General features: G+C 35.4%; 2 protein-coding genes and 2 long non-coding RNA genes across 5 annotated transcripts in view; all 4 read left to right on the top strand.

Annotated features, from left to right (window-relative positions):
• Nucleotides 1-4,220, top strand: part of LOC137496849 (uncharacterized) — a 42,455-nt gene extending 38,235 nt beyond the window's left edge. Inside the window, exons 14-18 of the mRNA XM_087275468.1 lie at nt 1,998-2,018; nt 2,130-2,156; nt 3,121-3,144; nt 3,246-3,319; nt 3,407-4,220. Coding sequence (XP_087131594.1) covers nt 1,998-2,018; nt 2,130-2,156; nt 3,121-3,144; nt 3,246-3,319; nt 3,407-3,502 — 242 coding nt within the window. The 3' untranslated portion in view covers nt 3,503-4,220. The remainder of the gene's footprint in view (nt 1-1,997; nt 2,019-2,129; nt 2,157-3,120; nt 3,145-3,245; nt 3,320-3,406) is intronic.
• A 1,005-nt stretch (nt 4,221-5,225) lies between these two features.
• LOC147841567 (uncharacterized) lies at nt 5,226-6,506 on the top strand. Its single transcript, XR_015504667.2, has 3 exons — nt 5,226-5,283; nt 5,863-5,965; nt 6,091-6,506. It is a non-coding gene; the product is annotated as an uncharacterized LOC147841567 (long non-coding RNA).
• Nucleotides 6,507-6,798: 292 nt separating this feature from the next.
• LOC147841566 (uncharacterized) lies at nt 6,799-9,744 on the top strand. 2 transcript variants are annotated; one of them, XR_015504665.1, is made up of 8 exons: nt 6,799-6,828; nt 6,998-7,018; nt 7,124-7,141; nt 7,343-7,363; nt 7,466-7,501; nt 9,411-9,428; nt 9,576-9,596; nt 9,703-9,744. It is a non-coding gene; the product is annotated as an uncharacterized LOC147841566 (long non-coding RNA). The 2 variants fall into 2 exon arrangements; XR_015504666.1 differs by lacking the exons at nt 6,998-7,018; nt 7,124-7,141 and having other exon boundaries at nt 6,809-6,828.
• A 1,155-nt stretch (nt 9,745-10,899) lies between these two features.
• On the top strand, nt 10,900-22,137 carry LOC101886880 (uncharacterized). The gene is made up of 16 exons (XM_087275467.1): nt 10,900-10,945; nt 11,093-11,113; nt 11,220-11,252; nt 12,445-12,462; nt 12,610-12,630; nt 12,737-12,769; nt 13,807-13,833; nt 14,389-14,424; nt 15,536-15,562; nt 15,836-15,871; nt 15,949-15,975; nt 17,914-17,949; nt 18,188-18,214; nt 19,071-19,106; nt 19,711-19,790; nt 19,869-22,137. Exons 1-16 carry the CDS (start codon nt 10,900-10,902, stop codon nt 19,941-19,943), a joined length of 579 nt encoding a protein of 192 aa, XP_087131593.1. The 3' UTR covers nt 19,944-22,137.
• Nucleotides 22,138-24,008: the final 1,871 nt, after the last annotated feature.

Below are 24,008 nucleotides of genomic sequence, written 5' to 3'. Positions count from 1 at the left end.
TCTAACCCAGGGGTCACCAAACTTGTTCCTGGAGGTCCGGTGTCCTGCAGATTTTAGCTCCATCTCTAATCAAACACACCTGAACAAGCTAATCAAGGTCTTACTAGGTATACTTGAAACACCCAGACAGGTGTGTTGAGGCAAGTTGGGGCATGGAGGACACTGGCCCTCCAGGATTGAGATTGGTGACCCCTGATCTAACCCTTTAAAGCAGGGCTGTTCAAACTCGGTCCTGGAGGGCAGGTGTCCTGCATATTAGTTCCAACCCCAATTAAACACACCTGAGGCAGCTAATCAAGCTTTTTCTATGTATATTCAAAACTTCCAGGCAGGTGTGTTGAAGGAAGTTGGAGCTAAACTATGCAGGACACTGGCCCTCAAGGACCGAGTTTGAACACTGCTGCTTTAAAGTGATGATTCATCCAAAAATACAAATAACCTCATCATTTACTCTCCCCCATCTGGTTTTAAACCTTTGAGTTTTTTTATTTATTTATTCATTTATTTTTTATATATCTGTTGAAAACAAAAGAAGACATTTTGTGGAAGGCCGAGTAGGAAAAACATGGTTACATAGTAGGAAAAACAAAATGGTTACAGGTTTCCAACATTTTTCAAAAAATCTTCTTTTGTGTTAAATAGATTTTCTTCCCGAGTCTGCATTAGTTTCCCCCACAGTCAAAAGACATGTGAATTGAATAACCTAAATAGGCTGTAGTGTGTGAATGAGAGAGTGCGTGTGTTTCCCAGTGCTGAGTTGCAGCTGAAAGGGCAAACATATATATGGTAAAATATATAACAGATAGTTGGAAATTTTGAGGTAATGATGAGTTTTTTTTTTTAATTTTAGGGTAAACTAACCCTTTAAAGTAATAGTTCACCCCCACCCCCCCAAAAAAAAAAAAAAAAAAAAAAACCTCATAATTTATTCTCCCCATCTGGTTTTTAACCCTTAAGATATTTTTCTGTTGAAAACAAAAGAAGATATTTTAAGGAAAGCCGATAACCTGTAACCCTTAACTTCCATATTAAACCAAATGGTTACAAAATATCTTCTTTTGTGTTAAATGAATTGTTATCCCCGTGTCTGCATTGGTTTCCCCCACATTGTAAAGACATGCTGTATTTGTAAATTGAAAAAAAATAAATTGGCTGTAGTTTGTGAATGGGAGAGTGTGTGTGTGTGTGTTTCCCAGGGCTGAGTTGCGGCTGGAAAGAGATCCTGTAAAACCTATGGCAGAATGTTGTAATTGTTGGTTCATTCTGCTGTGGCAACTTCTAATAAAAACCGGACTAAGCCAAAGCAAGAGAAACATATTTATTATTTATTTATTATTTGGCATCCAAAAACTTTTTTAATAAGAAAAAAAATCTATGAAAGTAAATTAGTAATAGTGTGAAGTACGAATTTAACAGTTCTGACAATCTACGACTTGCCATCAAATGCAGGGATTTTTGCCAAAATTCTTATTTTAAATGTAATTTTAATTATTTAATCAGCTATTTAATTATTTTAACACCCCCAATTGTTTTAAACATTTTAAGAATTTTTCTTATAAAATTTAGTGAATTTTGATAGCAACATATAGCTCATTCATTTATTCATTAATTTTCTTTCAGCTAATTCTCTTATTTATCAGGGGTCGCCAAAGCGGAATGAACCGCCAACTTATCCGGCATAAGTTTTACAAAGTGGATGCTTTCCAGCTGGAACCCATAAAGCACCCACACACTCTCACATTCACCCACACACACATACACTACGGCCAATTAGTTCAATCAGCTATACCGCATGTCTTTGGACTGTGGGGGAAACAAGAGCACCCGAAGCAAAGTCAGTTTAACATGATATAAATTCAATGGACTCATATGGTTAATTTGTTTCAGCTTGAAAATTTAAGGCAACCAGGATTTTTTTTACAGTGTAGGTGATGCTAATAACTTCAAATGTAAAGAAAGTTTGTATTTAAAGATGTTTGTTTTTGTTTTTGTTTCAGAATCCACCGCAATTATTATAGGTAAAAATACTGACACACCTATAAATACATATTAAACCCCAAACATTAATTTAAATAGCTCTGAAGTGCTTTCATGAGGAATTAATTATCTTTTTATTTGTCTTTTTCTAGTACCTACAGCCATGGCAGTCACATCAGGTAATAATGCTGCTAGTGATAAATCTATTTTCAATATTCAAATGAGTTAATCGTGTTTGTATGTGTGTTTGTTATTTTCAAAAACCACCACAGTCTGGGATTTTAACAGTAAAAAGACATGTAAACCTAAAGTTGGTGTGGGATATTTTTATAATTATACTGGATTTAATTATTAATATTACACAATAATAAAATAAATTGTGTGATTAATGAAATGACCAAATATATATATATATATATATATATATATATATATATATATATATATATATATATATATATATATATATATATATATATATATATATATATATATATATATATATACAGTTGAAGTCAGAATTATTTGAATTTTTATTTTCTTTTTTAAATATTTCCTAAACTATGTTTAACAAAGCAAGAGAATTTCACAGTATGTCTGATAATATTTTTTCTTCTGGAGAAAGTCTTATTTGTTTTATTTCGGCAACAATAAAAGCAGTTTTTAATTTTTTAAACACCATTTTAAGGAGCAATATTATTAGCCCCTTTAAGCAATTTTTTTTTCCGATAATCTACAGAACAAACCATTGTTATATAATAACTTGCCTAATTACCCTAACTTGCCTAGTTAACCTAATTAACCTAGTTAAGCCTTTAAATGTCACTTTAAGCTGTATAGAAGTGTTTTGAAAAATATCTAGTAAATTATTATTTAGTCATCATGGCAAAGATAAAATAAATCAGTTATTAGAAATGAGTTAATTAAACTATTATGATTAGAAATGCTCTGTGTTAAACAGAAATTGGGGAAATTAATAAACAGGGGGTCTTATAACTCCTGGGGCGCTAATAATTCTGATTTCAACTGTGTATATAAACATTTAAATGAATAAATAAATAAATAAATAAATGTTTACAGGATGTTAATTTACCCCAAATGCAAACTAAACTGATTAATAATTTCAATCTTTTTTTTTTACAGCTAATTCACAAATGCCTTTGAAGGGTACGGCAAGCATTCCTGTTTCCCATTAGAAATCTTCTGATCTTATATACAATATAATTATGTGATTTAGCAACTAATGTTTAATGTTTGTTTCCCTTTAGTGGTTGGACTTAAAGTGAGATTTACTTCAAATATAGATCTAAACGATGCAAACTTCTTAGCAGTTTTGGAGCAAGTAAGTCAGCAACACGTATTGCTGTTCATACACACCGCAGTGCCATCAGAGAACTCAAGTTTGATCTGTTGTTTCATCTTGTTCCAGGTGAAAAACCAGCTGGTCTCTTATGGTCTTCCAGGCAACACACTGGTGAAATCAAGAGGCCTGCAAAAGACAAATGCTAACTCTCTGACTCCTTGAAGCAATTTAATTTAATGGTTTCAAATTTTAAACCAGACACAATACAAGTGCCTGATTAAAATCTGCAATATTTTACAGTTTGATTGCAAGCTCTTTTCAATTAAATGTGCACTGAAATGTAATTTCACTCTATGATTTAAGGTGTTTAAAGTAGATGTCGAAGTACATCAAAATGTATATATTCAACTGTTCGCTGTATTGTCTACTATTGTATGTATGTACAGGGATGCATATGAGATCTGTAAAGAGTTCTTATAATTTATTGATGAGATTATCTTATTGGTGTCATTACTGCCAGTTATAAACAATAGCAACACAGACTTTAATCAAAAGTGTTGTGAGTCTAATGGTAGCCAATACACACCAGAAACTATTCAAATTAATTGGTGGCTGTTAATAATTTATAGTTTATAATATTTTGAGTGTTTTTATGATTGAGGCCATTGGAAGTTCTGTGATGGTTTTTAAAACGACCTGCATAAGAGAACGCTCTGTCGCCCTCTGGCGGATTTTTTGTCATTTCTAATTTTTTCTTCTTTTTAATATTATTTGTATTGTTATCATTATTATTATTATTATTATTATTATTATTATTATTATTAGTAGTAGTAGTAGTAGTAGTAGTAGTAGTAGTAGTAATATTGAACATCTACCAATGTACAACATCGTTGCAACATTAATGCATCATTACATTCAAATAAACAGACTATCTTTTTGTACTTTTCCTGTTTGGTTTTTGTTCAATAGTCTGGTTGATGGCATGGCAATGGTAATATGTTGTTATTTGAAGAGTCATTTGGATCATAGTTTTGCGTTTGCAATGCTTAAACATCAGGTGACTTTTGTGAGTGAATTTTGGGAATCTGAATTTGGCATCTGAGAATGATATGAGAGGATATCAAATCTTGAAATGTCCCATTTAACGGTGAGCTATTGCTTATGCATCAGCTTAAATGCTGAAAATATCGAGATACCGTGCTAAAAATCCACCAAAACGAACTAAAATTGAACCGAATGTTCGTGCTTCCGCGTAATCATGGGGTTACCAGATCTTAAACTGAAAGTATAACAAGGTCTCATTAAAAACGTCAATGCAAACTTACTAATAACTTTTAAAGAGACTATTTAGTGTCAATGTTGAGGCTTATCTGGATGCTGACAAATGAACATTTTGAATAGGGATTAACTGAAAACGCGTTAATGCATTTGGTGCTTTCCCTGGCACAACCCGTGAATGCTATAAAAGCACATAGCTCAGCATGTTCACTGCTTCTGAAACGTTTTAATATAAAACGTTTTAATATTAGACACATAATCTTGTCTTATGAATAATTTAAAGAAATATTTAAAAGGGGGTATAGTGTATAGTCTATTTTAAATAGTCTATAATAGTCTATAATAAATTAATCAACTAAAAGTGCAGATGCATGTTCTGCTTTAAAAAAAATCCAAATACAAAATATATATATATGTATATATATATATATATATATATATATATATATATATATATATATATATATATATATATATATATATATATGTATTTTGACACACATTTTAGCATTGCATTGTTCTTACTGCGTCAACAAAATCGTCTGCACGTAAAATGTTTCACATTGTTACGTCTGGAGTTTCTTGCTCTTTTTTTTTGTTTTGTTTTGTTTTTGTTTCCGCCAGACTAACCAACCCTTATAAATGCAGTACTTCCTTCATAGTTGCCATTGTAGGCTATTCACACTTCACAGCCGGTGCCAAAGCAGGCTGAGCGAGACTCTGAGGTATGTAGACTTTTCTGTTTTTTTGGGGCACGGTTTTATCCCGATCTACTTAAAACAATGGGAACAATTATTCTGCCACGAGCAGTTAGTAAAACAATAAATTAACCGGAATAATTAAAGGGTCAAATTTATCATGTTATATTTTTTATTATTTTTTTTATTTTTCATAGTACACTGAAAAAAATGTTTCATTATTGCTTGGATTTACTCTTTTTTTATGTTAAATGGTTGTAAACAATTTATTTGGGCTGAATTTAAACCAACAAATAAAGTTGAACGTTATTAAATTATTATTAATTTGTTTGTTTAACATGCAGATGTCCTTATTTTGAGTGTATTGGTTATTAATGATAATTTATTTCACATACCATTTTAATCCCCTTTATTATTATTCAATCATAAATTTTCTTTTCAGCTTAGTCTCTTTATTAATAAGGTATTATTTATTTATTTATTTATTTATTTATTTATTTATTTGTTTATTTGTTTCTTATTATTAGCACTTGTTTAGCTTTTACGTAAAAGTGAATTGAAGAATGTTAATTGTTTTAATGAGCAGCCTATTCTTTCTCATTACAGAGCAAGGAATTCTTTTTTCACTGCATCAAACTACTTATCTTGAAAATGCATCCAGTTCCAAAACATCTTTTGCTTTTAATAATAATGTCGGTCCTGCCATCAAGTAAGCTTGTGACGTGTTGTGAAATGACCATTTGATACAATTATTATAACCATATGCATTACAGTGTAATAATCTCTTTCTCTCTCTCACTCTATTTTATTACCCTTTTTGTCTTTCTTCAATAGGCTTGGCACAGGGTAAATATAGATCTATTAATTATACATATATTTTCATTCACAACCTGCTAAACTGAAATTAACTAATAAATGTTGGGATGTTTTTGAAGGCATCACTTTAAATCACTGTTAAGTTTTGATGGATGAATCGATGGAGATGGATTTGTAACAGAAAAATTGTTGCCTAAATATTTAAAAATGTTTATGCAACTAAAGGCATTTTTTAAACTGGTTCTTGTTTGAAATTGAATATGGTTCACTGAGAAAATGGCTTTTTAGGTTCCATTTCCTCAAAAAATGTTAAGAAAACTACAACACCCATCATGCACTGGGCTCAGTTAATATTTAAACAATAATGAAGAAGTACTCTATGATCTGTAGCTCCATATTTTTTTTAATTTGCAGGATAAATTGTGCTAAGCTGTAAAAAAAGTAAAAAATAAATTAATGTGTCTGACCCCCCCCCCCCCCCACCCCAATCCAACATTAAATTCATTAACCAGAGGGAAAACTACATTTATCCAATGAGATATTTAATTGTATTTGTGTTCATTTGTTTAGCAATGACCATTTGACAAGTGGAACAAGCAATAATGTTGTAATTAATGATAGACTAGAGGAATAATGAGATATTAGACTAGCCTACAGCTTAATTGAAAATACTGTACATCAACACAAGTAAAACTTATTAACTGTTTAAAAATGTTTGCTTTTGTGTTCATTCAATAGTCACCCCAGCGGCAACAGGTAATAATACTGTAAATTATTAAAAATTATGTACACAAGTACAATTTTTGATGTATTTACAAGGAAATGATGTATGAAAAGTAAAATAAGTAAAACTGCAATTAATTTATTGTTTAAATTAAGTGTTTTTGGTGTGTGTGTGTATGGGTTTGTGTGTTATTTATTTCAGCGGCCCCCACATTTGCACCAGGTAATAATACAGCTATTGATGTAAACTGTACACAGGTAAGTGCAAGTAAAATTGCTCCTAATTGAGTGTTTAAAATGTTTGCTTTTGTGTCCATTCTTTCAATAGTGACCCCAGCGGCAACAGGTAATAATACTGTAAATTATTTAAAAATATGTACACAAGTAAAACTTTTGATGTATTTACAAGGAAAAGATGTATGAAAAGTAAAATAGGTAAAACTGCAATTAATGCAGTGTTTAAATTAAGTGTTTTGTGTGTGTGTGTGTGTGTGTGTGTGTGTGTGCGTGCGTGCGTGTGTGTGTGTGTGTGTGTTATTTTTTTCAGCGGCCCCCACATTTGCACCAGGTAATAATACAGCTATTGATGTAAACTGTACACAGGTAATCGCAACTAAAATTGCTCCTAATTGAGTGTTTAAAATGTTTGCATTTGTGTTCATTCTTTCAGTAACCAACTCATCACAAACCACCACCATCACACCAGGTAATCACACTGCACATTATGAAAATACACTTGTTTAAAAGTTTTTTTTATTGAGCTTGGGTCACAATTTATTTTGATGGTCCGTTTGTTACATTGCATCTACATGTCAACTAATTGACATTAGGATTAGTTGACATGTACTTGTAAAGTTTCTTGTAGTCAGTTAAGTGTCTGTTGAAGGAGCAGTATCAACAGATATTAAGCAGATAGTCTACTAATAGGACACACTAGCACTAAGGCCCCGTTTACACTAATGCATTGTAGTTTGAAAACGCATAAGTTTTGCTACGGTTACGCCATCCATCCACACTACGCTGGAGTTTTCGAGTTCCGAAAACGGAGTGTTTTTAAAAAGCTGGAGAGGCTGTTTTCATTCTAAAACACGGCTGCTCCATCTCAGTGTGGATGGGGGAAAACAGAGACATCTGAAAACGGAGGCGGGGCTGCCTACATTTGCTACCTGATTGGGGCTTTTGTGTCATTGCGTATCCTCCCCTTATTCGTCAAGCCCCTATCACATGACTATAACACATGGCTTTAACGCTACCGGAAGACAGCAGACCAGCCTTCACTGTAAACAACAACACGGACACAGAAATGGGAGCGTTTTTTGCACTATTTTTAGGTTCTGTTTAGGTTTCTGTTTTAGGTACCATTGTGCAGTTATTCATTTGTTATGTTTAGTAACAACTCAACCTCGGCGTCTGTCCACATAAATAGCTCTCTTGCTTTCTTTGCCATCGCGTTCATTGTTCAACCGGCGTTTGTTGACTAACAATAACCAAATGCCGAGCGAGACACAAGCTTCCTGTTTATAGTAGAACGTGCATGCCTAGAGTGCGCGAACGGTCATGTGATATACGTTTTTGGTGGTGTAGTGTGGATGGAGATATGTTCAGAAACGCTAGGTGAAACGCTAGTGTGGACGCAGATCGTTTTTGATCTAAAACGGCGTTTTAAAACTAAAATGCACTAGTGTAAACGGGGTTCTAAGTTATAAGTCAGGACAGTTTCTCGGATTGTTTGAGAAGTGTGAGTGCTCTGAATCGGGTTCAGGTAGGTTCAGTTGGCCGGCCCTGGCCTAGTTGGAAGAGTTGTGCCAGAGCGTGGTTCACTTGGGTTTTGGGGCAGTATACTTGTAGTGTGAATGTAAAGCGCACCTAAGCCCAAAACTGAAAGCAAGACGTGACTTTTCATGTGGATTAAATAATCATTCCTACTGTTCAATGAACGCAAACTGTCGTAATTTATTATAGACGGACACCCCTCAACAGCTGCACCTTCAACAAACCTCCTATTTCCTGCAGCATGAGGACTTTATGATCATTTATGAGCGTCAAAAGTGGCTGATCTGTTCAGCAAAATATTTGACTGTGTGTCACCGCATCCCAAACGACTAAACGATATAACTAAAATCTCCACTGTGCTGAGCGAGAGTGCTTCTAACTGAACATTATGAAAATGCATGACGTAAGCGTGCTCAGGTGCGAATACAATGTGAGTGCGGGCCGTCGGGGGAGACGGAAGGGGGGACAAACGTGCCCGGTTCAAGGCAACTGTACATAGTGTGAGTACACCCTTAGGTATACTCAAATGGACCGTCAAAATAAAGTGTTACCAATAAGTATCTTGGCCCAATAAGCTACAAGTTCAATAGAAAACACATCAACACAACGAAAAACTGCATTTAACCAGTGAGCCATTGAGATATTTAATTGTATTTGTGTTCATTTGTTTAGCAATGACCATATGACAAATGGAACAAGCAATAATAGTGAAATTAATGATAGACGAGAGGAATAATGAAGATATTGGCCTAGCTTCCAGCTTAATTGAAAATACTTTACATCAACACAAGTAAACCTTGTTAACTGTATAAAAATGTTTGCTTTTGTGTTCATTCTTTCAGTAGGACCAGCGCCAACAGGTAATCATACTGTAAATGGTTAATAAATATGTACACAAGTAATATTTTTGATGCATTTAAGAGTAAATGATGTATGAAAAGTAAAATAAGTAAAACTTGCAATTAATTTAGTGTTTAAATTAAGTGTTTTTTTTGTTTTTTTTTCAGCGGCCCCCACAACTACACCAGGTAATAATACTGCAAATGATGAAAACTGTACACAGGTAAGCGCAAGTAAAATTGCTCTTAAATAAGTGTTTAAAAATGTTTGCATTTGTGTCCATTCTTTCCGTAGCCAACACATCACAAACCACCCCCATCGCACAAGGTAATCACACTGCACATTATGAAAATACACTTGTTTAGAAGGTTTTTAGTTGAGCTTGGGTCACAATTTATTTTGATGGTCCGTTTGTTACATTGCATCTACATGTCAACGAATTTTCAGTAGATTATAAGTAAACCATTAGGTTGGGGTTAGTGTTAGTGTTAGTTAACATGTACTTGTAAAGTTTCTTATAGTCAGTTAAATGTCTGTTGAAGGAGCAGTATCAGCAGACATTAAGCAGACAGTCTCATAATAGGACACACTAGCAAGTTATTCGAACTGTGCCCAGGATCGATTGAGAAGTGTGAGTGCTCTGAATCGGGTTCAAGCACGGTTCAGTTGGCCGGCCCTGGCCCGGTTAGAAGAGGTGTGCCTGAGCACGGTTCATTTGGGTTTTGGGGCGGCATGCTTGTAGTGTGAATGTAAAGTGCACCTGAGCCCAAAACTGAAAGCGAGACGTGACTTTTAAGTGACTGTTTCATGTGGATTAGCTAATTATTCCTACTGTTTTAATGAACACAAACTGTCGTAATTTAATAAAGACGGACACCCCTCGACAGCTGCACCTTCAGCAAACCTCCTAATTCCTGCAGCACGAGGACTTTATGATCATTTATGAGTGGCTGATCTGTTCAGCAAAATATTTGACTGTGTGTCACCGCATCCCAAACGACTAAACGATATAACTAAAATCTCCACTGTGCTGAGCGAGAGTGCTTCTAACTGAACATTATGAAAATCCATGACGTAAGCGTTCTCAGGTGTGAATACAATGTGAGTGCGGGCCGTCGAGGGAGACGGAAGGGGGGACAAACGTGTTTCCGCCCGGTTCAAGGCAACTGTACATAGTGTGAGTACACCCTTAGGTATACTCAAATGGACCGTCAAAATAAAGTGTTACCAATAAGTATCTTGGCCAAATAAGCTACAAGTTCAATAGAAAACACATCAACACAAGGAAAAACTGCATTTAACCAGTGAGCCATTGAGATATTTAATTGTATTTGTGTTCATTTGATTAGCAATGACCATATGACAAATGGAACAAGCAATAATAGTGAAATTAATGATAGACGAGAGGAATAATGAAGATATTGGCCTAGCTTCCAGCTTAATTGAAAATACTTTACATCAACACAAGTAAACCTTGTTAACTGTATAAAAATGTTTGCTTTTGTGTTCATTCTTTCAGTAGGACCAGCGCCAACAGGTAATCATACTGTAAATGATTAATAAATATGTACACAAGTAATATTTTTGATGCATTTAAGAGTAAATGATGTATGAAAAGTAAAATAAGTAAAACTTGCAATTAATTTAGTGTTTAAATTAAGTGTTTTTTTTGTTTTTTTTTCAGCGGCCCCCACAACTACACCAGGTAATAATACTGCAAATGATGAAAACTGTACACAGGTAAGCGCAAGTAAAATTGCTCTTAAATAAGTGTTTAAAAATGTTTGCATTTGTGTCCATTCTTTCCGTAGCCAACACATCACAAACCACCCCCATCGCACAAGGTAATCACACTGCACATTATGAAAATACACTTGTTTAGAAGGTTTTTAGTTGAGCTTGGGTCACAATTTATTTTGATGGTCCGTTTGTTACATTGCATCTACATGTCAACGAATTTTCAGTAGATTATAAGTAAACCATTAGGTTGGGGTTAGTGTTAGTGTTAGTTGACATGTACTTGTAAAGTTTCTTATAGTCAGTTAAATGTCTGTTGAAGGAGCAGTATCAGCAGATATTAAGCAGACAGTCTCATAATAGGACACACTAGCAAGTTATTCGAACTGTGCCCAGGATCGATTGAGAAGTGTGAGTGCTCTGAATCGGGTTCAAGCACGGTTCAGTTGGCCGGCCCTGGCCCGGTTAGAAGAGGTGTGCCTGAGCACGGTTCATTTGGGTTTTGGGGCGGCATGCTTGTAGTGTGAATGTAAAGTGCACCTGAGCCCAAAACTGAAAGCGAGACGTGACTTTTAAGTGACTGTTTCATGTGGATTAGCTAATTATTCCTACTGTTTTAATGAACACAAACTGTCGTAATTTAATAAAGACGGACACCCCTCGACAGCTGCACCTTCAGCAAACCTCCTAATTCCTGCAGCACGAGGACTTTATGATCATTTATGAGTGGCTGATCTGTTCAGCAAAATATTTGACTGTGTGTCACCGCATCCCAAACGACTAAACGATATAACTAAAATCTCCACTGTGCTGAGCGAGAGTGCTTCTTACTGAACATTATGAAAATCCATGACGTAAGCGTGCTCAGGTGTGAATACAATGTGAGTGCGGGCCATCGGGGGAGACGGAAGGGGGGACAAACGTGTTTCCGCCCGGTTCAAGGCAACTGTACATAGTGTGAGTACGCCCTTAGGTATACTCAAATGGACCGTCAAAATAAAGTGTTACCAATAAGTATCTTGGCCCAAAAAGCTCCAAGTTCAATAGAAAACACATCAACACAAGGAAAAACTGCATTTAACCAGTGAGCCATTGAGATATTTAATTGTATTTGTGTTCATTTGTTTAGCAATGACCATATGACAAATGGAACAAGCAATAATAGTGAAATTAATGATAGACGAGAGGAATAATGAAGATATTGGCCTAGCTTCCAGCTTAATTGAAAATACTTTACATCAACACAAGTAAACCTTGTTAACTGTTTAAAAATGTTTGCTTTTGTGTTCATTCTTTCAGTAGGACCAGCGCCAACAGGTAATCATACTGTAAATGATTAATAAATATGTACACAAGTAATATTTTTGATGCATTTAAGAGTAAATGATGTATAAAAAGTAAAATAAGTAAAACTGCAATTAATTTAGTGTTTAAATTAAGTGTTTTTTTTTGTTTTTTTTTCAGCGGCCCCCACAACTACACCAGGTAATAATACTGCAAATGATAAAAACTGTACACAGGTAAGTGCAAGTAAAATTGCTCTTAAATAAGTGTTTAAAAATGTTTGCACTTGTGTCCATTCTTTCCGTAGCCAACACATCACAAACCACCCCCATCGCACAAGGTAATCACACTGCACATTATGAAAATACACTTGTTTAGAAGGTTTTTAGTTGAGCTTGGGTCACAATTTATTTTGATGGTCCGTTTGTTACATTGCATCTACATGTCAACTAATTCTCATTAGATTATAAGTAGACCATTAGGTTGGGGTTAGGGTTAGTGTTAGTTAACATGTACTTGTAAAGTTTCTTATAGTCAGTTAAACGTCTGTTGAAGGAGCAGTATCAGCAGATATTAACCAGACAGTCTACTAATAGGACGCACTAGCAAGTTATTCGAACTGTGCCCAGGCCTGTTTCCTGGATCGATTGAGAAGTGTGAGTGCTCTGAATCGGGTTCAAGCCCGGTTCAGTTGGCTGGCCCTGGCGTGGTTGGAAGAGTTTTGCCAGAGCGTGTTTCAATTGGGTTTTGGGGCGGTATGCTTGGAGTGTGAGTGTAAAGTGCACCTGAGCCCAAAACTGAAAGCAAGACGTGACTTTTAAGTGACTGTTTCATGTGGATTAAATAATCATTCCTACTGATTTAATGAACACAAACTGTTGTAATTTAATAACGACGAACACCCCTCGACAGCTGCACCTTCAACAAACCTCCTAATTCCTGCAGCACGAGGACTTTATGATCATTTATGAGTGGCTGATCTGTTTGGCAAAATATTTGACTGTGTGTCACCGCATCCCAAACGACTAAACGATATAACTAAAATCTCCACTGTGCTGAGCGAGAGTGCTTCTTACTGAACATTATGAAAATCCATGACGTAAGCGTGCTCAGGTGTGAATACAATGTGAGTGTGGGCCGTCGAGGGAGACGGAAGGGGGGACAAACGTGTTTCCACCTGGTTCAAGGCAACTGTACATAGTGTGAGTACGCCCTTACTCAAATGAACCATCAAAATAAAGTGTTACCAATAAGTATCTTGGCCCAATAAGCTCCAAGTTTAATAGGAAACACATCAACACAAGGAAAAACTGCATTTAACCAGTGAGCCATTGAGATATTTAATTGTATTTGTGTTATTTTATTATTGTTTTTTAGTAACCACTGCACCCACAACCGCATCAGGTAATACTACTGCAGTTGACTAATAAAAGACTAATAAAAAATTAAATAAACAAAGATATTGACCCAACCTGTAGTTTCATTAAAAGACATCAACACTTGTAAAACTGCACTGGTTAGTTGAACTTGTGAAATGTGTAAAGGTGTTTTTGTTGCTCAAACATCCAGCCCGATCTCACGAGAAATTGTAAGTATCTTACGTTTTGCCAGTTTAGTGGCTGATTCGTACAAATTTGTACGAGTTCAGTCATACGAAATTGTACGGTTTTAAAAAAGGAGGGGTGGCACCTAACCCCACCCCTAAACCCAACCGTCATTGGGGGATGAGCAAATCGTAGTAAATTGTACGAATTAGATCTAACGAATTCATACGAATTAACCACTAAATCAAAAAGTTACGAATTGCCATGAGATTGTGTTGGATACATCAGCTTATAAATCTTTTAATTGAGTGATGATTCAAAAATACATATTTCTAATACATATATTTTTCCATTTCAGTAGAAAATACATAAACACTGCACTTAAAAATGTTTGTATTGGTGTTCATTCTTTCAGTAACCCACATATTACAAGCCACCACCATCACATCAGGTAATTACACTGAACATTATGAAAACTGCCCTTGTTTAGAAGGTATTTAATTGAGCTCGTGTTAATTATTTAAGAAACTACAGAACTGAAAGCCACATAGTAATACTCAAAGAGATTAAAGACTAAATAAGTATCTTGGCCCAAGCTCCAAGTTCAAGAAAACACATTACACAAGGAAAACTGCATTTAACCAGTGAGCCATTGAGATATTGTAGTGGATTTCTTGGTTTTTCTCTTAATAAATCAAACTCAGTCTGGAGGTTATGAATATCAGAAGAATATACTTTATTGTTGACAACAAAGGAGAACTTTCAGGAGACCCCCAGAAGCAAATGTATAACCACCTGTATGCTTAAAACCTTACCTCTTATGATAACTACAAAATAGAATCGAGTCTTTTACTGTGTCTTCGTCAATAGTGGGCGCAGAAGTTTGGCTCGATTTTATTCCAAAGTGCAATTACATGATCTGGTCATTTGTAATAATACTGTGACATATATTTGTCATTAGGTAGTATGGCTGAGGGCTAGGTCATGGAGTTGCACTATGGCCCAAAAGCAAGAATATCAAGACTTAAAGTCTTAAGAGGAGGGATTATTTGAGGTGGATTTTATACTCTTTAAAGTGTGAAGTTAATCTATAGATTCAAATTATATGTGTATAATATGCTTGTAGAATTGCATACCATTAAAAAAATTATAGTGTTATGTAGAGTTAGAAAGGGGAAATGGCCTGAGGAAACAACTAAGGGTCATAAAAAAGGGATGGAAAGAGAGTGGTAAAAAAGCCTGAGGTGTCTCAGGAAACAGATGTCAGAGGTGAAATTTGGGGTCAGGGGTTAAACTAGGAGGGATCTTGTGTAATATATGGAGAACAAAGGAAAACAACGGATGTAAAAGGGTATTTAAGTAAGGCCAGCTTATTAGTGAGACAGAATTTTTCAGACAGAGATGCTACTGGGGGTCCCCTGAAAGTTCTCCTTTGTTGTCGACAATAAAGTATATTCTTCTGATATTCATAACCTCCAGACTGAGTTTGATTTAGTAAAAGAAAAACCAAGAAAACCACTACAATATTTAATTATATTTGTGTTTATTATTTTTTATTATAGGAACCACCACATCGACAACCGGATCAGGTAATAATACTGCAATTGATGAAAGACTAATGAAAAGATGTTGACCCAACCTGTAGTTTCATTAAAATACATCAACACTAGTAACTAGCTAAACTTATGAAATGTTTAATGGTGTTTTTGTTGCTGACACATCAGCTTATAAATCTTAAACTGAGTGATAAATCAAAAATACGTATTTTTTAATATTTTCCCAGCCTCCAATTTCAATAGAAAATACATAAACACAAGTGAAACTGCACTTAAAAATGTTTGTATGTGTGTTAATTCTTTCAGTAACCAACACAACACACACCACCACCGTCACACCAGGTAATTACACTGCAAATTATCAACACTGTACTTGTTTAGGAGGTTTTATTTGAGCTTGTGTTCATTTTTTTTTTTAGTAACGACGGCATCGACAACTGGATCAGGTAATAATTTTGCATGTAATGAAAGACTAATGCATAAGAATAATACAGATATTAGCATAAACTAAAGTTTCATTGAAAATAGATCAACATTCATTGTTAGAGGCAACACATTACAAGTAATGCGAGTTACATAGTAATATTACTTTTATAAGTAATGAGTGAAGTAATGCAGCACTTATTAAAATAAATGAGTGATAATTAAGTTACTTTAAAAAAATGCAATCCGAGTTACTTTTTTAGCCTAATTAATTAGCTTTTTAAAAATAAATTGCTGAATTAAAATTAACCAGCTCAGGCTCATTCTGAAAACGTAGCCCCGTGGACGTTTCTGGAGACCGTGATTTACGTGGCCGGAGGTATGTATGGCGGCATTTAGTTTTTTTCTAGCGAATGATACGGGGCCGTGTGACGCTGATCCTCTTCTTCGCGTTCACCGGCTGACAGCTCACCTCCGTGTGGAGGGCTTTCCCAGTTTGTCCGCTTAGCTCGTAGTGTTACGTCGGCGGAGCGGAGGCTTTGAGGAGGGGGAGCCGGCCCCGGCAACGACCAGGTTCGAGTCCGGGGAAGAACGTTTCCAGAAATCAGGTGAGATGAAAAACAGAATCCAAAAAATAAAAGCGAACGAGTTCGTGACAGCGCGAGAATGTAGTGAAATCCGAAAACACGGTCAAAATCGGACGAGGGCTTTTGCTTTTTTTTTCTGGATGGCTTTTGTAAATCGTCGCTTGGGTTTAGAGAAGGAGGAGGAGAAGGGTGGCTGGGTCGCCCAGTCGATTGTTCAGTCATTCAGTCAGTCGGACAGACGGTCGCTCAACAGCGGCCTCCGGCGGCTTTTCACGTGAGAACAGCGCTGGCGCGAATAGCGAAAACAAAAACTGCATAAATACGTACCTCCCGGGATGTATTTCGCGGTCTCCAGAAACGTCTGCGGGGCTACGTTTCCATAAGGAGCCTGGGTTGAAATTAACATAGTCACTCAATGAGAGAATTTGCTCCCACTGGGAACGGACAGAAATGAAGATGGCTAAGCCTTACACATCTGCAATGAAAGTATTCCTGTTACTTTAAATGCATTAAGGTCAAGGAAAATGCGATTGTTTCAATGGACAGTGATTTTCCTGATTAAGAGTTTATTGTTTATTGCAGAATTTATCTATTTAAAAAAGCTTGAAAAGATATTCAGCCTTAAGGCCTTTGCACACGAGATGCTTTTTGCTTGCGTTTTCCATCGACATTTAACATCTCATGACTAAATAGACAGGCTCGGAGCCCAGCCAAAACCAGCTATGTCCAGCTTAAACCAGGCTGGTCAAGCTGGTTTTAGCTGGATTTAGCTGGTCATTTTCCAGTATGAGCAGCTAAGACCAGGCTGGAAATGGCTGGAAACCAGCCTGGAAATTGCTAAAATCCCTCTAAAACCAGCCTGGTCGACCAGCTAAAACCAGCCAACCAGCCTAGGCTGGTTTAAGCTGGATTTTTGCATGGTTAGTCTTGACAGCATATATTTTTAGGTCATTAGAACTTACTAAACAAAGGTAATCAAGTTCTAACTTAATTTTAATTTAAAGTTATGCAAGCAGTTTCCAGTCAGTTTAACATAATATAAGTTCAATGGAAAGTTAATTTGATTCAGCTTTCAAAAAAAAGGGCAGCCAGGTTTTTTGTTTACAGGGTAATTACTTTTTGGGCTATTACTCAGTATTGTTATGCACTACCTTCCACAACCCTGTCAATGTTAGAAAACCTGCATTTGTTGGTTGAGTTTATGAGATGTTTGATGGTGTAATTGTTCACTGTTTATGAAAACACTATGCTGACAAACATCAGCTTATAAAACTGCAATTAAGAAAAGAATAAAAGCATTTTCCCATGATTCAAAACTGCACTTATTACAGTAAGTGTGTTCAGAAATGTTTGTGTTTGTGTCCATTCTTTCAATGACCACCACATCGCAAACCACCAGAATTACACCAGGTAATAATACTGCAAATAATCAAAGCTGTTCTCATTTAAGAGCTATTTAGTTGAGCTCGTGTTTGAACTGGCAGCCAAATTAGCTTATAATACTGCAACTGATAAATGACTAAATACGTACATCTTGACACAAGCTCCTGTTTCAATGGAAATACATGAAAAAAATCTGTATTTCGTTGTTGAGCCAGTGAGGTATTTAATTGTATTTGTGTGTGTATTTTATTTTATTTTTCTTTAGCAACGACCACAGCCACAACCATATCAGGTAATAATACTGCAATTAATGAAAGACTAATCAATAAAAATATTTTTGTAGTTTTATTAAAATGCATCAACACTAGAAAAATTGCACTTAGTAGTTGTTTATGAGATACTTAATGTTGTTTTTGCTCATTTATGAAACAACAATGCTGATATATCAGGTTATAAAATAATTAAAACGAATTTAAAACATACAGTTGAAGTCAGAATTATTAGCCCGCCTTTTTATTTTTAATTTTTAAATTATTTTTATTTTTTAAAATATTTCCTTAATGAGGTTTACCAGGGCAAATACATTTTTACAGTATGTCTGGTAATATTTTATCTTTTGGAGAAAGTCTTATTTGTTTTATTTCGGCTAGAATAAAAGCAGTTTTTAATTTTTTAAACACCATTTTAAGGACAAAATTATTAGCCCTTTAAGCTTTTTATTTTTTCGATAATCTACAGAACAAACCATCGTTATACAATAACTTCCCTAATTACCCTAACCTGCCTAGTTAACCTAATTAACCTAGTATAGCCTTTAAATGTCACTTTAAGCCGTATAGAAGTGTCTTGAAAATATCTAGTCAAATATTATTTACTGTCATCATGGCAAAGATAAAATAAATCAGTTATTAGAAATGAGTTATTAAAACTATAATGTGTAGAAATGTGTTGAAAAAATCGTCTCTCTGTTAAACAGAAATTGGGGAAAAAATTAAACAGGTTGGCGAATAAATCAGGGGGCTTAAAGTTCTGACTTCAACTATATTTCACCCAACTCTCATGATTTCACTAGAGCACACTTTAACACAAAAAACCTGCACTGTTCAGTAAGTGTTTAAAAATGTGTGTATCTGTGTTCATTCTTACAGCAATCAACACATCACTGACCACTCCAGGTTTACCAGGTAATTCTGCAATGAGTGACAGAGAAACATGCTGAAGAATTAAAGACTTGCAAATGTGTTTTAAATTTGATACCTTAGGCTTTTGTGGTTTAGCAAGAGACAATGAGGATACAAATCTTTTTTTACAAGGAAGAACTTAACATTGTAAAGATCAACTCTCTTGGAATGCTGCTCGACCAGATTTGAAGACCGAAACTAATTGGGGCACAAGATAAGACAACCAGGAAAGAAAGACAAAAAAAAAACAAGTTTTGGTCAGCAGATGGAATAACATATTTTTAGTAACACTTTATTTTGATGGTCCATTTGAGTATTAGTAGACTGTCTGCTTAATGATACAGCTACTTTAACAGACATTTAACTGACTATAAGAAACTTTGCAAGTACACGTCAACTTACACTAACCCTAACCTAAGTCTACTTATAATCTAATAAGATTTAGATGACATGTAGATGCAATGTAACTTAAATTCAGCAAACAGACCATCAAAATAAAGTGTGACCAATTTTTTACAACCACCTAGAATTTGATTGTGTAATTCCCTTATGCGTAAAAACAAAAGGTGTTATTGAAGTGTGTTTTGTTTTCTGTGTTTCACTTTAGTTCGAGTTGTTGGACTTAAAGTGAAATTTAGCACAGCTCTAGTCTTGGACACTCCAAACACCAATATGATTTTGCAACAAGTAAGTGATGCATTGTTTATTCGAACTACAGTGCTATTTGAGTGCTAAAAATAATTCATCCACATATCTTTGTTTCAGGTGAAACAACAGCTGGTCAGTTCCGGTCTCTCGGGCAACATTGGTGTAAAGTTAAGAACCCTGCAAAGGTTATAAATACTAGATAAACCATGTTGGGGAGGTTACTTTGAAATGTAATAGATTACCGATTACAAATGACCCTATTTAAAATGTAATAAGGAGTGTACCTTTTCAATTACTTTATACAAGTAACTGATTACATCTGATTACTTTTTGATGACTTTTAAAGTTCTAATAGATATTTTTAACTAAAACATTCAACCCAGGCTCATTCTGAAAATGTAGTCCAGCGGACGTTTCTGGAGACTGCGAAATACGTCCCGGGAGGTACGTATTTTTGCACGAGAGGCCGCTGTGTGCGCTTTTTCGTATCTCGAACGACTCTCGTGAGTGCCGTTCGTGCCCGCGCTGTTCTCACATCAACCCACCAGAGGCCGCTGTCTGACTGATCAAATGATTGACTGCGCGACTACCCACCCTCTTTCTTCCCTACACCCAACCAGTTTTACAGATTGACCCGCCCACCCGCTCACTTCCCTAAACCCGAGCAACAATTTAAAAAAGCTGTCTTGAAAAAAAAAAGCCCTCGTCTGGTTTTTCACCACATTTTCGGATTTCACCACGTTCTCACCCAGTTATGAACTTGTACACTTTATTTTTTGGATTCTGTTTTTGTCTTACCTGATTTCTGGAACCGCTCTTCCCCGGATTCGAACCCGGTCGCCGTCATCAACTCCTCCTCTCTGCATCTCAAATCTGCGGACACACACGATGAGCTGACCGGACAAACTGACTGCAGCGGGAAAGCCCTCCACACGGAGGTAAGCGGTTAGCCGGTAAGCGCAAAAGGGAACGGCGTCACACCGCCCCGTAGCGTTCGCTGAAAATGCAGCCATACGTACTGCCCAGGACATATTTCGCGGTCTCCAGAAACATCCACAGGACTACGTTTTCAGAATGAGCCTGGGTTGAAAACATTTTGAAGCAGGTGAAACCTTACAGTAAAATCACTTAAATTAAGATTATATTAATTTAATTTTAAAGTACAGCCGCCAAAAAACAGACCTTATAATAAGAAAATTTTCACTTTTGTTACAAAATCTAAATTTTAGTTTGCAATTTTAAATCAAAGCAACTTAAATCCAAGTCAATCACATGTTAGTGATCAATAAAACTGTCAATGAAACAGATGAGGCAGAATTATTCAGTTCAGTTATTTACTGTAAATAATATGCTGTACCAAACAGAAACAAATTATGGTATAAATAACAGCAAACACAACAATTCCAATAAAACCAGGTGTTACACATTAAAATGCTATAGTCATTTATATTACAGGAATATTTTTAAGAATGAGCATTATATTGTACATAAATTTACAACTCTTCATTAATACATTACACTACATCATGTAGCATCATTAGTAACTATCATGAACTAATTACATTATTATACTATAGACTAAAGATCTTGAGAGTGTAATTTGTGAAGTAATTGTTCAGTAAATCAGATGTTTTTTTTAGCGAATCAGCTGAATCATTTGTGTCTTTATCTTATGATTTGGTTTAAATATTGTGTATAATGTGTGTGGATATTTTTCATTTTACTTAATAGTTGGCATTGGTGTACCATTTTTGGATAGACTTTTCCTTTAAAGGGATGGTTCACCCAAAAATGAATATCATCATTTATTCACCCTGATGTGATTTTAAACCTTTAAGTTTCTTAATGTTGTTGAACACAAAATAAGATTTTTAAGAATGCTGGTTGCTGGCACATATTAAATTCAATAAAAGGGGGAAAGTTATTGAAATCAGTTATTGAAAGCTATTGAAATCAATGGGTGCCAGCAACCAGCCATTTGTCAAAGTCTCTTCTTTTATGTTCAACAGGAGAAAGAAACTCCTAATAGGGGTTGAGCTAGTGAATGGTGAGTAAATGATGGCAAGATTTTTGTTTTCATTGTATTCCTTTATTGCTTTATGTCAGGTTACCAGTGTTGACATGCAAAGAGTTTCTCTTTTGTGTAAATTATCAGACTGATCTAAATGAATCATGAAAGTGAACCAGTTTTCCTTCTGTTTCTATTTACTGTATCTGCCAACAGCATTGCAATCATGTTCAGTCATTTTAGTCACACCTCCTTTATATTATCATCTTAAATCATATTAAGTTGCATTAAATCATTAAAAATAAACATTAAACAACATTTATTGTAATAAACATTGCTGTATTAATGTAACTGTACTAATAAATGTATACAACACCACTGCTGCTCTTTCTGACCTCACTCAAAAGGTTTTAACTTTATTTATTTATTTATTTTTACCTGAGAACACTATCACTTTTAAAGTTAGAGATAATATCTGTAACCAGAGATGCACAGATAAACTATTTTTTTTTATTCAAGAATATGTTTCCGCCTCAACTCGAAGCTGGTGTTAAGCAAACAACCGGGCAAGTTTCTAAAATCTTTCACTTTATTTTTTATCTTTACTTTTGTATTGAATTGGGCGACGCAGTGGCGCAGTAGGTAGTGCTGTTGCCTCGCAGCATGAAGGTCGCTGGTTCGAGCCTCGGCTGGGACAGCTGGAATTTACGCGTGGAGTTTGCATGTTCCCCTGTGTTTGTGTGGGTTTCCTCTGGGAGCTCCGGTTTCCCCCACAGTCCAAAGACATGCTGCAGGAAAATTGGGTAAGCTAAAATTGTCCGTAGTGTATGAGTCTGAATGAGTGTGTATGGATGTTTCCCATAGATGGGTTTTAGCTGGAAGGGCATCCGCTGCGTAAACATATACTGACTAAGTTGGCGGTTTAATAAAGGGAGTAAGCTGAAAAGAAAATGAATGAATGAATGAATGTATTGAATTGAACTAAACATCATGGTGAGTGTACTGCATGTTAAAAGTTTATGATGGGTAAATGTTAAGACACAATATTCCAATAAAGCAAAAAGCCAATACTGGAATTTAAATCATTGATATGATTTAATAGAACATAGGTTTTTGTTGTTTTTGGTATTAAACTGGAGAATGGTTACAATGCATTTGTTGCTTCGCACACTTTAGAAAAGAGCACAATCTTAGTTGAATTTATTCGACAGTCATCAAAATTACACAATTGGTATCAAAGCCTAAAAGGGGCATCTTCGGAGAGTTATAGCATATTATTTCTGGGGTATTTTGAACTGAAATCTCATACAGGGACACCAGAGACTTATTTTACATTTTGCTTAAAGAGGCATAATAGGTCTATAGAGGCAAACGAAAATGCAGAGAACATTACAAATTCTGTCCGCTCTCCCTCTCAGCTGATGATTTCACATACAAAAAGTATTAACCATGAACAGTCTGCCTGACACAAATAAGAACCAAAGTCCCTTAAATGAACTGTTCACCTAAAAGAAAAAAAAATTACTTTCTACTTACTCTCCCTCAAGTGTTTCCAAACATTTATGAGTTTCCTTCTTCTGTATCACTGAAGATATTTTGAGAAAAGGTGAAAACCTAAAGAATCTTTATAGGAAATGAAATGGAGGTCAATGGTTACAGGTTTTCAGGTTCCAAATATCGTCTTTTGTGTTCAACAGAAAAAAAGGGGTATGACTATCCCTTTCAGACCAGTATTTTCCCTCAGCTATATAAACATTTTAAATCAAAAATAATTTCTAGACAAGAAAAAAAAAAAAAAAAAAAAGACAGCATGCTTGCTTGTCTGGAAAAATGCTTCTTGTTTTTTAAGAATTGTTAGATATGTTGGATTAGAAATATTTAGTCAATAGTGATCAATGATTGACTACTTAACTAGAAGGCTAACAGCTACATTATTCACCATTGAAAACATTTAGCCTTATTGGCTTAAGACTTACCTCCAAATGATTGCTCGTTCATTCATTCATTCATTTTTCTTTGGCTTAGTCTCTTATTTATCAGCCATAGCGAAATATACCTTCAACTATTGCGACATATGTTGTGTGCAGCGGAAACCACAACCCAGTACTGGGAAACACCCAATACACTCTCACATTCACTACAGCCAATTTTAGTTTATCCAATTCACCAATTGCACATGTCTTTGGTTTGGACTGTGGGGGAAACCGGAGCACCCGGAGGACACCCATGCCAACATGGGGAGAACTCGA

This window comes from Danio rerio, chromosome 12 (assembly GCF_052040795.2).
Source record: "Danio rerio strain M-AB ecotype USA chromosome 12, GRCz13ab, whole genome shotgun sequence".
Classification (NCBI taxonomy): Eukaryota; Metazoa; Chordata; class Actinopteri; order Cypriniformes; family Danionidae; genus Danio; species Danio rerio.
Note: the sequence above shows the minus strand (reverse complement) of the source record. Positions and strands in the feature narration are given on the sequence as shown.